The sequence below is a fragment of the Sardina pilchardus genome, chromosome 7, assembly GCF_963854185.1.
Source record: "Sardina pilchardus chromosome 7, fSarPil1.1, whole genome shotgun sequence".
Lineage (NCBI taxonomy): Eukaryota > Metazoa > Chordata > Actinopteri > Clupeiformes > Clupeidae > Sardina > Sardina pilchardus.
The window spans coordinates 19,843,770-19,860,156 of NC_085000.1; the positions used below are offsets into that span (position 1 = coordinate 19,843,770).

The window sequence follows — 16,387 nt, forward strand, 5'->3', positions numbered from 1 at the left end:
ATTGTCTCTATTCTCACAGGGCTCGAGTTTCTTCTGTTAAGCCATCCGCACCCTGGATACAAGACGCTCTCTAAATACACACTGCACCTACACACACTGCACTTTTTACTTTTTACCCTTTCTTTTAATCTATTGATTTATTGCTTATAAATCTTTCTTCTTTATACCTATACATCGTTAGTGATCCCATGTGACGAATAAAAGCCTTATATCTTATTATTTATTTATTTATTCATTTATTTTTGGGGTGAACAAACATTCGTAGAGATTAGATAAACACAGGAATTTAACTCAGCCAGGTGGAAAAGTGCTTTGCATCCATACCAATTTCACATGACTTCTTGATGGGCCTCCCATGAGCTCCAGGTAAGTGACAAAAGTCTCATACATGTATCACAACCCTAGTGTCTGCAGCAAAGCAAGGGCTGAATCAATCATTAGAAATATGTTAATCGTGCAATGTCTGACATCTGCAGATCATGCAAGAGCATCTCACCGAATTCCTTAAAGCGTAGTTGGAATCCTATGACCACTTGCCGTTCTTCAGCTGCTGAGAGACATACTGACAGAAGCACACGCCACCTTCCAAGTGGCCATGTGAGCTGGAAATGTCAAAGGGGAAGTGACGTTTGGCTAAACAGCTGGCATAGCCTGAAGAGAAGTGGAGCAAGGCCCTTTGGAACATCTCCTCAGCAAGGGCTGACTGGTAAGTCTCATTAAACATGAGCTTGCATCCATCCACAGATACATACACAAGGTGCAGTTTGGTTCGTGACTGACAGCCCATTAGAATCTTCTCCTCAGAAAGAGCAACATTAGCTTGGCCGGTGCACTTCTGCATTTCATGTGTTATATATTTATCACTGTCTATGTGCAACAAACATAGTCTATAAATAAACGCCACTTGACAGGAGATGTAAATCGCTGCTGATGGACCATATTCTCCAATACAAATAGCTATTGGGAAGCCTAAAAATAAAGTAAATGCTATACCAAGAAAGTATAACAATAACCTAAAGCCCAGAGACCGGACCCAGACTTTTGTTTGAGAGACATTGTTAACCATCCTGATAGCTGCCTTGTACCTCTCCTCATTCTGTAGCACTAACTGCAGCTGTTCTGGAACTCCTTGGTCATTGAACACACCAGCCTCCCACGTGTGGAGGCCCTCCTCATTCACAGCTGTGAGAGGCGGCAGAGATTTGCCATTGTAGACCGAGGGTGGCTGGTAAGGCACCACACTGGAACCTCGCATCTGGTGATTTGGGGTGCAGAGTACTTTTAACAGTTTACTGTGGAATTCCGGGTCTTTAGCGTCCAGGTATGTTAGGTGGCAGAGGTGCATTGGAATGGTGATGTCACGTTCCAGTAGCACCGGTATCAAAGGCTTGCACTCCAGGCAGTCTCTGAACAGGGACAGGTTGGCCTCCAGCAGACACCAGCGACTCCTCACAAAGTCCTGACTGAGGACAAGGAGCACTTTCTGACTTTTCTGGATGCAGTTTGTCATGTTCTCCAGGATGCTGCAGCCTGGAACAAAATCTCTCTCATGGTAGGAGGTCAGTAGACCACACTGAGGTGATTCCAGCCAGGTGATGAGGTTCTCTGTCCATTGTGAATCACAGCTGCTGTAGCTGATAAAGACATGAAAGCTATCTTTATCTCTCAGCTCAGGGCGTGAAGGAGGATTGTCCAGAGCACTGAATGGAGTGATTGAGTCAACTTTCGCATTTAAGGACATTTCCATCCTGAAATAAAATAATAATAATAATAAAAAAAAACAGCTTCAATTCATTATTTTTGTTTACATTCCTTGATGCTAATGATACTGGCCATATCTGTTTTAGATACTATACAACAACCTCAGATGTGCGGTCATAGTTTTGAGTCTTTTTAAGAAGGGTCTAAAGGCATCTGTTCAACATGCACTTAGTTTAGAAAGCATTTCTTATGGGTTATATACAGTATATTCATATATTTCAATATTTTTTTCTGTTTGGGTAGGCCCTATGCAGCCACCTACAGTAGGCTAATAGAACTTGATGGACAATGTGGTATAGCTTTCTATATTACTATAGCCATAGTGCAATATCAAGTTTTCCAAAAGTCATTATAGCCTATCATAATGAGAATGAAGCTACATAAAACATGTATGATGCTCTAAACCTTCATAAAATCATGCTTACTTACTTCAGAGTTTGAATGGTGTTCTTGAAGATTAATTTAACGTCAAGCTAGTTAGGTAGCCTAATAATAGTCAAAGAAATCCCAGAATTGGCCTACATTCATTGTATTTCTTGTTTCAACAGCTCCTCAATGTATTCAAGTTGACAATTGCTGGTACTGACACAATGTGGCACCTCTCAGCTATGCACCTTAAGTAGGAAGGATTCCTGATGTTACTGAACTGGTTAGACAACTTTATCTAGATTCTAGGCTAGGGCTCAGAGCAAAACACAGAGCGACACTCCCATGAGACACAGGCCGTGTGGTATTTTTTACAGTCTGGGTTTAACTACTGCATGGTAAGCAAATCGAATGCAAATGTGAATCCAAAATGAATCCAAAATCTTACAAATAAATGTAAACTGTTTAATATAGCCAACACTGTCTTACACAAAATTGCCCAATATAGCATTGTTAATTGACAATCTAAGTAGGCCTACTGTAGGCTATTCTGTTGGCCTACACAGTAACAGCTCTGAAATTGTGCAGAAATGGTTCTGTCCACAGGTTGTCGCGAGGGATTCTAAGGATCTTTGATGCTACATGACATCTCAGTTGCTAAGCAACCACTGAGCGAATCCGCCAAATAAAGTAACTTTGTTACTGCCTAGAATCAAGCGATTTTCGTGTTATTATATTCCTGATATAATTTCTATTCGTGAATTGAAATCTATCTAAACTATTCTCACCATCGGCTGCAAGGATGAATGCAGGTGATGGACCACATAATTACAACGAAGAAACTGGGACACACACGCTTCAGGAGGCTGATAAGCCTCTTCATTCTCTTATTTTCGGTCCTCGTGTATTAAAAAACTTTAGCCAGCCAAAACAACGAACGGACATCACAGCCGGTAAGCCTATGTTGAAACCGAACGTTTGACAACATGGTGCATTAGTCTACTTGTCCACGCTGAATTGACGTAGGCTACATGTAAATGTTTTTAATCCAGGCATAACAGCTAGGTTAGGGGGTTAGAGTTGATGTAGTTTAGAAAACAGGTGGTGGATATTTTAGAAAGTCCATGTCTCGTTAGCTGCTACCACTTTGACGTGTCTGACTCTTCCCCCAGTGACCTACAACAGCAGAGGACAGAGGCTCATCCTCCTGGACTCACGAGGTTGCTCTAGCTGGTCACTGGCTCGCCATGTTAATTCGTGTGAGTAGGCCTAACATAGGCTACTTGCCCCAGCTGTCTTAGTCCAATACATCCATAACCACAGTGTATTTGATCATTTTCTCTTTATAGTACGCAGAGAGTTGACATTTACCAAGCATTTCAACATCCTCATAAAAATCCTCTTCTGCAAGGAATGTAATGTCTATTTTGGCTTGGGAAAGGACCGCTCACTGAGGGTATGAACGCTCAGTTTATTCCCATTACCTCAAGAGTCAGCATCTAAAAGCAGTTAGGCCTAGGCCTAAGCAGTTGTCTCAATAACAAGAAGGCTTGTAATTTGGTTTACACATTACAGGTATATAACTGGAATTTTGAGGAGACACAAAGAGCTTGCACAGATGATAGCTACGTGGTCTCTCACCTTCTGTTCAATCCTGAGCTGAATGAAGTGATCACTGGTGGCGACTGTGTGCGGGTACTCCAACATTACATATTCTGAATGATATTATTCATGGTAAACTGTTATAAACACACTGTCAGCTCTAACATTTAACAATCCTCAGAGGACTTTTTGAATTTCCTCTGGCACATTATTCACCAAAACTACATTAGGCCTACTTGGAGGAGGCAGACATATGACCATTATTAGTTTATTACCATTTGACAGTAGCCTATGAAGCTCCAAAAACACCTTAAGTTACTATGAGGAGGATGCTCATATTCTAGAATCAACTGAAGTCAAAATAATGCAACTTTCCTTTTTTTGTGGCCCTCAAAGTTCTGGAGCTACAAACGTGTGGAGACTAACAAATTAAATTTCCTGCCCATGTCCAATTATCGCCTCGTCCTCAGGTACTCACGACTGTTTTCAGCAGTTCTGGGCTACGTTCATTGAATATACATGGAGCGGGTAAAACGTGGCATATCCTCACTCTGCTGTGCTGTATTTGTGCACATTCATGTGTTGGCTGGATGTGTAGGCATGAGTTTTGTCTGGAGGAGGGACGATGGTGCACCCACATGGAGCTGGATGTGCCACAGCAGCGCCTCTACTTCTTCTCCCATGTGAACATCCTGTGCTGCGATATGGCGGGCACCATACTGACGCGTCTCAGGAACACCCACAGTGGCATGGTGCTGGCCTCGGTGTTCTCTCCCTATGCCAGGATGCTGCTGACGGCCGACATAGAGAGTGAGCCCCCCTGGCAGCTAAGCACCAGCGTAACATTTAGTTGTGTAGTTTAAAGGCTTGAAATGATCCATGTTGTCAGTAAATCGGTTGCATATTATGCTACTTTCTGTGACCTTTGAGTTATACGAATGAAGATGGAATAACTTACAGTAACTGCTGTGCTCTCAGTCAAAGCCTGGAGTGAGGCAGGTCACCTCCTGCATGTGTTCCATGGACATAACCGGCCAATCACCAGTCTCATCCTGCATCCTACTACACCGGCGATCTTCATCTCAGCCTCTCTTGATTGCAGTATTCGTCTCTGGTGCTTCAACTCGCTCACCCAGATCATAAGGTGGGTTGGCCAGACCACCACCACTGACCAAAACATCTGAAGGTGAAATGTTTTGCAAGGACAGTGCAGAATTAATGAAAACATATTGAATGTATATATGCATGCATATTGCATGGATTAAGTAGACCATAGACACTAAAGAAAGTTGTTGAAGGATAGTTATGATCAAGAAAAAATATGTTGCCCAGAAATGTTATTCAGTTATTCAGTTCTGAACCTGTTTTTGATTTGTCAATGTCGTTTTCACTGTTCATCTGAAAACTACAGCATTCCATGTTTAGAGGGAGTATTAGGACTCGGACTGACTGAAGAGAAGCTGATGTTCTCGTGGTCTCTCAGGAGTGTGCAGCTCTACCACCTCAACCACTTCCTAGATTTCTGGGGCTACCTCCGCTATCCAGCCCTGTCCTTTAGGCTATGTAAGGCCCCGGGCAAGACCAATCGACTTCTCACGTTGGGAGATGGCAACAGGTTGGGGAAAGATCCATTAAGTATAGGCATGTCAAGCTGAGTTCAGAACAAAATTGATAGTTGCTGTTTGTGTAAACATAAATGTAGGTTGTGTTATATTGTCAGTAACATGTCAATGTGATCATGAATATATTCAACAATGTGTTTTTTCTTCCCTTGCTGCCCAGTAAAGGTCGCAATGCACTAGCACTGTTATCAAATAACTTGTATAGCTTATGGGTCAGCATGCAGAATGACAGAAAAACGTTTTAATTATCCCACTGCTTTTTTGGTCAACAGTCTGCACATCTTCTCCTGTGCCACTGGGAAGAAGCTTTGTCTGATGCCCCCGCATCCGTTCCTCTCACCCCTGAAAGAGTTGCCTAGCTTTGCCTATGACCGTCAGAGTGGCCTCATTGCTTTGCTGCTAAGTGCTTGGGAGGTCTGGATGTATACAGCCAGGTCAGGGGTTAGTGTTATGTAGTGCCATTGTGGTCATTTTATTTTAGGACTGTGTTAGTTACTGTAGTTATTTATTGTTTTAAAAAATTCTTTGTAACTCAGACAGTCGAGGACTAACCTACAACATGGTCATGAACTTTTCATGTACTGTACATTTCAGTGCAAATCTTTTCAGCACCCTTGCTTCAGTCTGTATTTTCTCCCCTTGATGTTCACAGAACAGACCCTACGTGCAGAGTAGCTGAGTTGGATGTGAGACAATTCCAAACGCAAAGCAGAGCTGGTCGGAGTCGACAGTGTCTGTGAGTGTGTCGCCTCCCCATACTTATACAGTGAGGATCAAAAGAGCCTTCACTTATTGTTTTCTTCAGTTCTATGTTATCCTCAGTTTCTGGAGAGGATTGTCTTATATAGATGACTGATTCTGCAGTATACTGGTCATACTGATATCCTACTAAAGTCTTGTCGGAATGGTTTGAAATTAGCATGGTGTAAAGTATACTTTAGGTATACTTAAATACTATACAGTATATAGTTACTATAGGTATAGTTGCATTTTCAGTTGCATTGGTGGATATTAATTGACTTTTCTACTTGTGAAATATAAGTACACATTGTACATGACTGGATCTTCGGCGTGGAGTTTATATGTGGGCTCTCTCCGAGCCATGTTGGTGGTCAAATTTTTCAGTAGATTTGAAGAACTGAATTCACCTTAAATGATAAAAAAGTCACATTTGAAGTCTGATGTGCACCTCTGTTGTTTAGAGATGAAATTGTTCACCTGCCGAAAACCGATGCTGTGGTAGAGAGCTGCACGAGCCTGACCTTCCTTAACTCTGTCATCTACTACCAGACAATGGAGGGGCCTGTCTGTGCAAATGCCACTAGCTTCCTGCTGTGTGGCATGGCGGTAATGTGGAGCTGATCTGACAGATAAGCTGGTGTAAACCCAGCCCACATTTACAGTACCTTTGTTATGAAGGTTATGTGGACTGTTTAGCTAAATACTCTACATATCACCTGTAGTCCTAAAATAAACATGCACATCGTTTGTATCAATTAAATTTCTCTGTGCAGGATGGACGCATACTCTTTATGGATATAGCCATACGTAATTTGATGTACTATGAGCTAAAAGTCCACAAAGATCCTGTAAGTTTTACCATTGAACACGATACAATTTTTACATCATGTAAAACATTCAAGTATTTATAATGTCCAAAGTGAAGCCTATTGTTCCCTGTTCTAGTGCTAGACATTTTTTTTCAACGTTATGTCACCATGTGTTTTGCACAGGTAGTGTGGCTGTGTCATGACATGGAGCAGAACTGCCTGATGACCATGTGTGAGGGGGTGGGCAGACGACAGTTCCAGACCTGGAGTCTACCGCAACTGGAGACTCTTCACCAGATAAGTGTTCCCAGCAATATCACAGCATTCACCTGGATGGTAAGGGAACACCATCAGAAATGAACAGACATGTTTGGGAGAGAGTTGAGTCTGAAATGAAGCACACCTGGATATGTCTGCCTGCAGGAGGACCTGTTCTTTGTGGGCTTTCGCACGGGAGCAGTGAGACTGGTCAGCTTGGCAGATTCAGGAGATGGGAAAGGGAATCCGAGGAGGTGGGACCAGCTCCCTGGATCACACACTGCAGGCAGGTGTCCATCATGGGTACTAATGGAAACAGTCTAGAGTGCTAAAAGAAAGAGCGAAAGCACAACTAGACCAAAGCACAATTAGACCAAAGCCTATGGGAGGCCTCGATATTTAGCTACAGAATGCCCTTTACAGTAAAAGGCCTTTTGGTTGTTGAGCATGCTCTTTAATGAAAGTGTTTACTCCTCAAGTATATAGTTCACTCCTCTTGTATGTAACATTGTCCTTGATAAAAGAGTCAAGTCAGCTCTCATTCTGAGGATACCCCCATCCTTTTTTAAGATGGTGAAATGGAGTTCAACCCCTGCTTGAGACAAGACCACAATGGGGCGGTACTCTCTGTGGACTCCTCCTCCTCCTTACATCTCTTCCTGAGTTGTGGGTGAGTCATAATAAGAAGTATGGCAACAATCCCACAGTCCCTTTCACTTTGGAATTATTTGAAGATATATCTGTGATTTCATGTGTTTATGATAATGTCAATTTAAACAAAATAGTTATCATATCACTCATATTTCTCTAATACTACAGCAAACTGATGTGTTTCTGCTGTAAGTCTTTGGTTTATGAGGGATTGACAGCCCTTGTCCTGTACTGTAGGTCGGACACGCTGATTAAGCTGTGGGACAGACGGCGCACCCTGCTGGCCGAGGTGCAGCTGGACTCCTCGCTGAGCTGCGCGTGTTTCCTCAACCCCAGTGGTGACCTGCTGGTGGGCTTCCGCCTGCACCTCTACAAGCTGCCTCAGCGCCACCTCTTCTCCTCCCCCAGGGGCCTCATGCAGAGCTCAGACTCCCAGACCTCCTTGACTGGTGAGCTTGTGGACAGCTACATTAGGCCAGTTTAGCACTTCGGTCTTTGGTATTATTTGCCCTCAATGGTGCCTTCAAGGCAGCGCTGCCTTCAAGGCACTACTCCCCTCAGTGTAGGGGTAGGATGATGGTTGAGGGGGTTAAGGTTAGGAATAGGGTAAAGGTAGTGCCTTTTAGGCTGTGCTGCCTGGAAGGTGCCGTTGGGGGCAGAAAACACCATTGAGCGTTTACTTCACTGTAAATGGGCTCATTTGGTACATTGTGACTCTAGTAATTCAGTGGTTATAGGTTAAACTTAATACCCAGTCAGTGAACACATACTGTACATATCTGGATGAAAATGGAAGCTCACTATACCCGTACATGTAGGACATTATTGTGAGGAAACCCAGATGAAACCTGATAGTAAATTTGAATTTGCATTGCAGGTCCAAATTTGCAAACAGGTTCATCTGGGTTCACCCAGGCTAATCTCTTCTGACATTTGAAATTAAAGTAATTATAAAAGATTTGTAATGAAGAAAAGTCAGGAAGTACAGTAGCTGTCCAAGTACTATCTACAGTATGAGGATCGTTTAGCTCTATTATTCTTGTGTGGCAGCAAAGTACTTTTTACTTGTAAATTTTGTGGCAACAGTGGCATTGCTTTTGGTGGATGTTTTGTATTTATTTAATTTATTTACCGGTACTAATGTTTCAGTCCTTTTCACTAAATCTTTCACAGATTCCTTTATCTATGAGAGACCAGAGTTAACATTTGATGGAAGGCATGACGACCCAATCAACATAGAGAGCTACATTGTATGGACAAACATTTGATTAGATCTGTACATACTGTACATATGCTCCTAATAATCTGCAACGCAACTTTCATGACTATAGGTTGAACCTGTAAGGTTTAGTGGAAAAATCTGTTCGCCATTTTCTTTTCACAGGAGCCATACAAAGGGTTTGACTTCAGTGTCCCTCCACAAGACGAGGCCTCATGTAAGGCTGATGAAGAGGTGAGAAGTATTCACTGAAGAAACACTTTATCCACCACACACTACCACATGTGCTGGAGGTGAGACACTCCTGGCAATACTAGGAGAAGCCTATATATTTTATACACCCATTTATGTACTCACAATGCTTTTGTCTCATTTAAGAAGTACTACACTTCTTTTTTTTTTATGTCAACTAATTTATAGTGTGCATCTTAATGAACGTTTATGTGCATACATACAGTATGTGTATTTTTTTCTGCAGGATTTGGAGTCAGATTGGGAAGTTCCTCATGCTCCATCCCTAACTTACCAGTCTCTGGAGAGTTGTCTCTCGATTTACTCAGCAGCCTCGTCCCAAAGCCTCTACCTCACGCCCGGGCAGTCCCTCACAGACATTGACAAACTATTGGGCGAAGAATGCATACAAATCGGTCTGTAAAGTTTGGAAGTGAACGTTTTTTATTAGTTTATTCGTTTTTGTAAATGTGTGAAGAGATTCAAGGTGTCATTTTCCCCTGTAGACCTGGAAGGACCTTCAGCACAGGAGCGTCCCTCTTGTCTCTCAACGACTGACGTCTCTCCCAGGAGCCAGACAGAGGGCCTAGACCTGAGGGACATGTCCACGATTCCGGAAGCTTGGCCCATTGAGTCACCTGATGTGATAATAGCTGCCAGTCCCTCACTCAAGTTTGAGGTCCTGACTCAACAAACCTCACTTGGAACAAGTCAAACAGTAACACATGTTATACTGTTATGTTACATGTTATGTAATGTAATGTAACATGTTATATCCCTTGAATTACTTTTCCCTGCCGCTTACGACAGGGCATGTAACAGCTACATTTAATACTCTAACAGGCATGGGCTATGCAAGCTTTGTAACTACACACATGATTAATATAGATTTTACGTTGTAGTATTCATTTGTAGTTGTTCAATCTGGCTGATCCTTTGGTCATGATTAGTTGCTTGTATTTTTTCATGTTGCTGTGATGTTTTCTACAGAAGACTTCTCCACCCCCTGACATGAACAAGCCCCCTGGAGATCAGGAAGATCAGGGACTTCCAGTGTCTCGCTTTGCTAGTATCTGCATCAGTATTTCTGACATGAAAGCTCAAGCGAAACCCCAAGTGAAGAAAAGTAAATTGGGTGGTTGTGCTTGGGTGACCTTTTATATTTGTTGAGTTACTTACCTTACATTATACAAATATAACTTGTCTGTTATGATAGTGGCAGAAGGGTTCAGGTGAAAATGAGTTTGCTTGTATTTATAGCTGTTCCAGAGCCTCCTTCTCCATCTTCCCCCTCTTGTCCTCCTCCTCCTCCTCCTCCTCCTCCTCCTCTTCCTCCTCATATGCCACCTCCTCCACGTCATATGCCACCTCCGCCTCCGCCTAAAGGCGTAGAGCTGAAAAAGCAGGTCACTGGTTTGCCAACTGAAAGGTCTGGCACCACCAACATTGCTGTCTCGGCTAAAAAACAGGTGCGTGATCTCATAGTCTGGTACCTGTCCATTAGGAATACTCCTGACTGAGTATATGTCATACACTGTATAGCGTGTATTTTGTGTACCATTTTTCAGTCATTATTTAAGATGCTTTGGTGGGACCCCTTGCTTATTCCTCCATAGGTTTCAAAATCCAAGCAGTCAATATCCAAACCTACCCCCTCAACAACTATAGCAGTAAAGAAGACATCTCATATCAAGGCAGCAGCAACACAGAGACCAGCCAAAGTACCCAAGCAAACTCAGGAGCCTCAGAGACCAAGAAATGGGCCCGTGGGCACGTCTTCTAAGCTGAAAGAAATTCTGGTAAAGGACGCCCTTTCAGTAAATCATCAAACAAACCGAAACAAATACTGGCACTACATGAAGGTGTTCAGATGGTGGAACTGGCGTCATCATTATGAATCAGACACTGCATTACTTTCAGAGTTCCACAGAGTGAGGCCAGTCATAAAGTAGTGCAGAGCAAACACCACAGTTGTTAGTACCATGGTAGGAGCACATTCATAGCAAGCAAAGCTAAGTGATTACCGTAAGCAGTTATAAATTAAACAGTAGTTTCATGTGTTTTAGAGGGACAGGGTAGATGGCGAGGTGAGAAAGGTGACTTCACGGACGAAGAAGGAGGTGGTGGAGAGCGGCACCCCTCCGCCCAGACCCTGCCCTGATGCTCAACCACAGCAGGAGAGCAGCAGCTCTGCTGTAGGTGAGTTCCATGCCTCCTTGCCCATTAGATTACAGTGCACTGTCAGGTCATTGTGGTTTTCTTTGGATCACTAAAGGTATCTTTATAAAAGTGGGCTTTGCTGTCTATGTTTATATATGGATATGTATACTGTATGTATATGTGCCTACGTGGCGAAGCATGCTTAGTCTTTTTACTTGTTTACTTATTTACTTTTCTGATAAGTGAAAAAAAACCACTATTTGATCGCACTTTCACTTGAGATAATGGAAGACATGCCATGTTAATCAAAGTGTGGTGAAAAATCTCTTGTTCATGTGGATAGGATGAGACAGAGCTGTGTTGCAATGTTAGTAATAGCGTTTGTGTTATTGGATAGGTGTGTGTACTGCAGCTGATTACAGCCAGGGGGCGCTGAGGGGGCCAGGGAAGCAGGCTGATGCAGCTGGAGCTTCTCCATTGATGGTGCAGAAGAAATGGAGTCAGTGTTCCGACGTGACACTGACTGATGCCACACCAAAGCAACACTCCGAGGACCAAGGCCAAGAGGAGGAGAGAGAAGATGGCGAAGAGTCTTGTGAGCCGACAGAAATGAACAAACAGGAGTCTAGTGGCCGCTTTAGTGACTTACACGCAGAGCCCGCGGTCAGAGAGCCAAGCCCTGAGGAGCGTGAAACGATCACACAGGTTGATGTAGCTCTGGGATTAAGGGGTAGCGCCATGGCGAGGCTGTATAGAGGGTTGGGCACATGTGAGCAGGAAGATAACTCTGACGAGGAGACCAGCAACAGCAGCAGCAGCAGCTCAGTGCTGAGTGGAGGAGGAGATGATGCTGCTAGTGTCAGGAACGAGGAGGAGGAGGAGGAGGAGGAGGAGGAGGAGGACAAGGCCAAATCTGTGCAGCCCAAGTGTGATGTAAGAGCTAGAAATGTAAAAGCTGATGACAGAGAATGGTGGTACTTTCTGAGATGCTGAGCAGGGCTAAGATGTTATTATAAGGTACTTTTTTGGAACCCATGATTCAAACATAGATCATAGATCTACAGTAGGTAGATCATCGAGAGTATGCCGACAAAAAACATGATACTGTAGGATGATCTTATTCTTACGTTACACAGTTACAGTTAGTTTCTTTTTGGTGGATATAAATAAAAAAATGCAAAACAGTATCTCAGTATATACAGACCATTGTTAGAAACAACATGTGCAGTATGCATAAGACGTGATTGGGAATAGATTGTAATACTGTATGTTTCCTTAATACATGAGTAGCCTATCTTTTGTATGCTCAATGCCATGACTCCTCTGCCCCCTGTGCTCATAACAAAAAAGGGTTTAACTGATAGAATGCCAGATATGTACAGTAGCTAACATTGGTGAGAGTTGTAAACACCCTAATTATATACTGTAAGCAACACATGTGCAATTGTTAGAGATTGACTGTTCAGTCACGTAGTATTTTGTGTAAAGGCTATGTGGTAGGAAACCATCATTCCCACAAATCCACCCTGTTGTTGTGTTGGTGAGAGTGTCACACCCAAATGAATTGCGAGCACAGTAGAACCATCTACCATATATAATTATTATTATTATTATTATTATTATTATTATATTATCACTATTAAAAACTGAACATTCATTTTATGACTTTAAGATGTTTTTATTTTTTATTTGGACAATCAAAAAGAAAATTAGGCCGCAGGTACTGGCACTGTATATTATGTGAAAAAGATTATCATTTCTTACAGTCTTCACTGGTTCACCCAGAAGTTTCCAGAACCCATCATCACCTCAGTGTAAGACAAGGTAAGCCCCACTATACATGCTGAAACAGCATTGAAATCTGAAGTGTACAGTACATGTAAGAATGCAAAAAGTACAAAATTGTACTAGTTAGTTTACTCTTTGATGATGCTGGCGAGGATGATCAGTCAATCATTACATCAGTTTCACATTTGAAATATTATGCACCAGTGCACAAATAACTGCTATAATTTCATTAGAAATGTTTAGTACAAGAATACAAAGTAATATGAGTGTAGTAGTTTGTTGTATAAGGGAGGTGCCTTTGTTGCAGAGATTTTGTCTAAAATATTCAGCAAGAGCTCCATGTCAGGAAATCATGAAGATGGGCAAATTTCCAGGAGAAGCTCTACTAGATTTGGTTGGTACATTAACATCCATTCTCTATACAAATTGTTTTTGTAATCCCATGCATCACTAACATGAATGCCTACACATATCATTTGCAGGCAGTTGGGTATCGCGTGCGGATATCAGGGTAGGACAGTGACTACAGCATGGAATGTAAATAGTCTTTAATCAAAAGCTTACATATTTTTTGGTACAGTAAGAATTTTTCTTTCTCCCCGTAGCATTTTGACAACGATGTCACCCCGGCTGTGAAGTATGAATTTTGCATTTCTTTTCAAATGTAGAGGATTTATAGAAACTGAGAAATGCAACATTTGAAAGTGAAATATCCTCACAGTTTTAAAGTCAGTTGTTTTTAGCTCCCAAAAACAGGCTTCGAATGAACCTGTACAACACATTTCCTCTGAAGACCAGAAGAGGTTGCACAAGAAGAAACGACTCAATGAGAGTGATGAGAACTGGATTGACCAAGAGCTTCGCCGGTATGAGAGTGACATAGAGAGAAAGAGCCATTCTTAACATATTTTAACATTAAACTAAATAATAAGAATCGTAATTATGTATACATTTGCATCGCACAAACATTCTTCTCTAGACAGTTGTATCTACAGAGGGTGCGGCGACAGAGGCAAAGTCAAGTCCAGGAGAAGAGGACTGACCTTGAGCAAAAAAGACTTCAGCGGTTGCTTAAGCAGCCATACCATGCTTTTTGTGGGAATATCAATACAGGTCCCGATGGTAAAGATTAGCAAATTTCATACAATTCTAATATACACGCAGGCTTGTTATTTGGATATCTGTCCAAATGATTGTCCAAAAGATGAATTTTCTACGTTGTGGGAAAATAAAATGTTACATACTGTAGATGCCATAGTGTTGATTGTGGTGATTCATTGTCTGATTTATGATCTATTCCACTCCTAGGACCCACGCGGCATGACATTAGTGGTCAGCAGGGGGTTTGCTCAATCTGCCAGCAGCCCTTGGGTGGAGGCTCAGGACAGGGCCTTCCAGGCGCCAGTGGAGCTGCGCTTCACCAGAGAGCTCACAGTCATACTCAGGGATTGGCGACAGATCAGCCATACAGGTTAGATGTGGAGTGGAATGAATCATGGTCAGTGGTGGTTAAAGTAGTGATACACACGTTGTTCTTTCCAGTCGAGTCCGTTTAGATCGGTTCAATATTTGGCTTAAAAGGGCATGTTTTGTTATTGACTTATTGTAATGATTTTGACAGACTGTCTCTGTCTCTCTCTCTCTCTGTCTGTCTGTGGTGTTTGTGGTGTGTGTGTGTGTGTGTGTGTGTGTGTGTGCGTGCGTGTGTGTGTGTCTGTGTGTGTCTGTGTGTGTGTGTGTGTGTGTGTGTGTGTGTGTGTGTGTGTGTGTGTGTGTGTGTGTGTGTGTGTTTGTTTTATCATGTTTCTGATCAGACTTCAGATCCCCAGTGTCTCTAAGACCTGGGATGATTCCACTAGGCAGAGCTCGAAAAACCAGAACAGAGTCCTGCCTCTCAGACCTCACTCTAGTGCATCTATTCCCAGTAAAGGGTGAGTTTGCCATAATGTGTAGAATGACTTTTTCATGGAAGTAAGTAAGCAAGTTTGTAACTGTATTTGTGAAGTACCTTTCAGAGACAAACATCACAAAATGCTTTACACTGAATAAAGAGAATATACAGTAGTTTGTGGGGGTGTGGTGGTGTCAAACGTTTACTGTGAATGTCACTATGTTAAAATTATACATGACCATAGACCAAATTGTCTTTAACAACGGTAGCCTACTTTAATACATAACACGAGTAATTAATTAGTAATTAATAATGAATTAAAGATAAAACATCAGCATTTGTTTTTCAGTTCAGGAAAGCCTCTTGTTTGATGGATATTTTCATGATTTTTTTAGGCATTTTATGTTGACTCATTCCCCCCATGTCCCGGTCAGTCACCCACCTTCACAAATAGAGGAGAGACTGCTGAGAACTCGCTTCCCCAAGTATTACAGAGCACTGTCAGCCAAGGGAATAATCCCCAGCCAGCATCACACCATGCACTAGCAGCATTCAACAAGAGATTCTTTACCACAACAATAAGTAAATGTACATCATTCCTAAGTGTAAACTGGTTTTGGATAATTGTTTGTCTTGTGTTTCTATCTAAGCTTTATCATCATGAATGAAACAGATTTCTGAACTGAAAAGTTCTGAACTTGTCACGGCCACCAATCATACACAGACTCTTTCCATATTTTCAGACCTTGGATGAACTTAGCTGAGCTGCCACTTCGTTGGGAAAAGAAGCCTCACTGCAGACTACTCACAATGTATCCTCTTGTGGGGTTCAATCTGCATGTTTGTATGTGTATTATTTTAGACTGGCCTATGTGTCCTGCTATTGTCCAATAAAGATGCATTTAATTTAATGTGGTGGAATCATGTTTAGTGTTATATTCAGAGGGCACATTATTGTGTGACATTTTTTTTTATAGCCTTTTCATATTTTGTGTTTTAGAAAATAATGCCGCCAGATGTCGCTACAAGTGTAGATAAACAATTCTGTTTCCGCTATTTCAGGGGATTCCAGCATTTAATTGCGTTTTGTAGTATGGGTTCTTGGACATTTTACACATGTGTAGCCTACTAATTAACGTATTAATTAGGAAACTGCACTTTATTTAATTGAACATTTTAGTGTAGCCCGACTAAGCTTTTGAGGGCGTCATGACATGAACCCACTTTAGGGAAAGCCCATGGCTCGCGTTACGCATTGCATGATAGTGCCGTGGCTCTGTATAGCGGG

At 42.1% G+C, this 16,387-nt stretch overlaps 2 protein-coding genes across 2 annotated transcripts; one reads left to right on the forward strand and one right to left on the reverse strand.

Moving 5' to 3' along the window:
• Positions 1 to 250: 250 nt before the first annotated feature.
• Positions 251 to 2,333, reverse strand: LOC134088294 (uncharacterized). Its single transcript, XM_062542219.1, has 2 exons — positions 2,191 to 2,333; positions 251 to 1,748 (listed from the first exon to the last, which is right to left on the reverse strand). Exon 2 carries the CDS (start codon positions 1,745 to 1,747, stop codon positions 524 to 526), a length of 1,224 nt encoding a protein of 407 aa, XP_062398203.1. The 5' UTR covers position 1,748; positions 2,191 to 2,333; the 3' UTR covers positions 251 to 523.
• Positions 2,334 to 3,585: 1,252 nt separating this feature from the next.
• LOC134087044 (uncharacterized) lies at positions 3,586 to 15,949 on the forward strand. Its single transcript, XM_062540241.1, has 33 exons — positions 3,586 to 3,618; positions 3,703 to 3,822; positions 4,126 to 4,199; positions 4,328 to 4,539; positions 4,708 to 4,873; positions 5,141 to 5,344; positions 5,624 to 5,785; positions 6,004 to 6,087; positions 6,554 to 6,698; positions 6,866 to 6,940; positions 7,085 to 7,237; positions 7,325 to 7,445; positions 7,730 to 7,829; positions 8,048 to 8,259; positions 8,984 to 9,060; positions 9,195 to 9,263; positions 9,508 to 9,676; positions 9,767 to 9,939; positions 10,251 to 10,386; positions 10,521 to 10,729; positions 10,877 to 11,059; positions 11,327 to 11,459; positions 11,818 to 12,353; positions 13,187 to 13,244; positions 13,516 to 13,602; positions 13,691 to 13,719; positions 13,814 to 13,845; positions 13,952 to 14,074; positions 14,188 to 14,330; positions 14,517 to 14,679; positions 15,023 to 15,139; positions 15,495 to 15,681; positions 15,843 to 15,949. Exons 1-32 carry the CDS (start codon positions 3,586 to 3,588, stop codon positions 15,643 to 15,645), a joined length of 4,449 nt encoding a protein of 1,482 aa, XP_062396225.1. The 3' UTR covers positions 15,646 to 15,681; positions 15,843 to 15,949.
• The last annotated feature ends 438 nt before the right edge of the window (positions 15,950 to 16,387 follow it).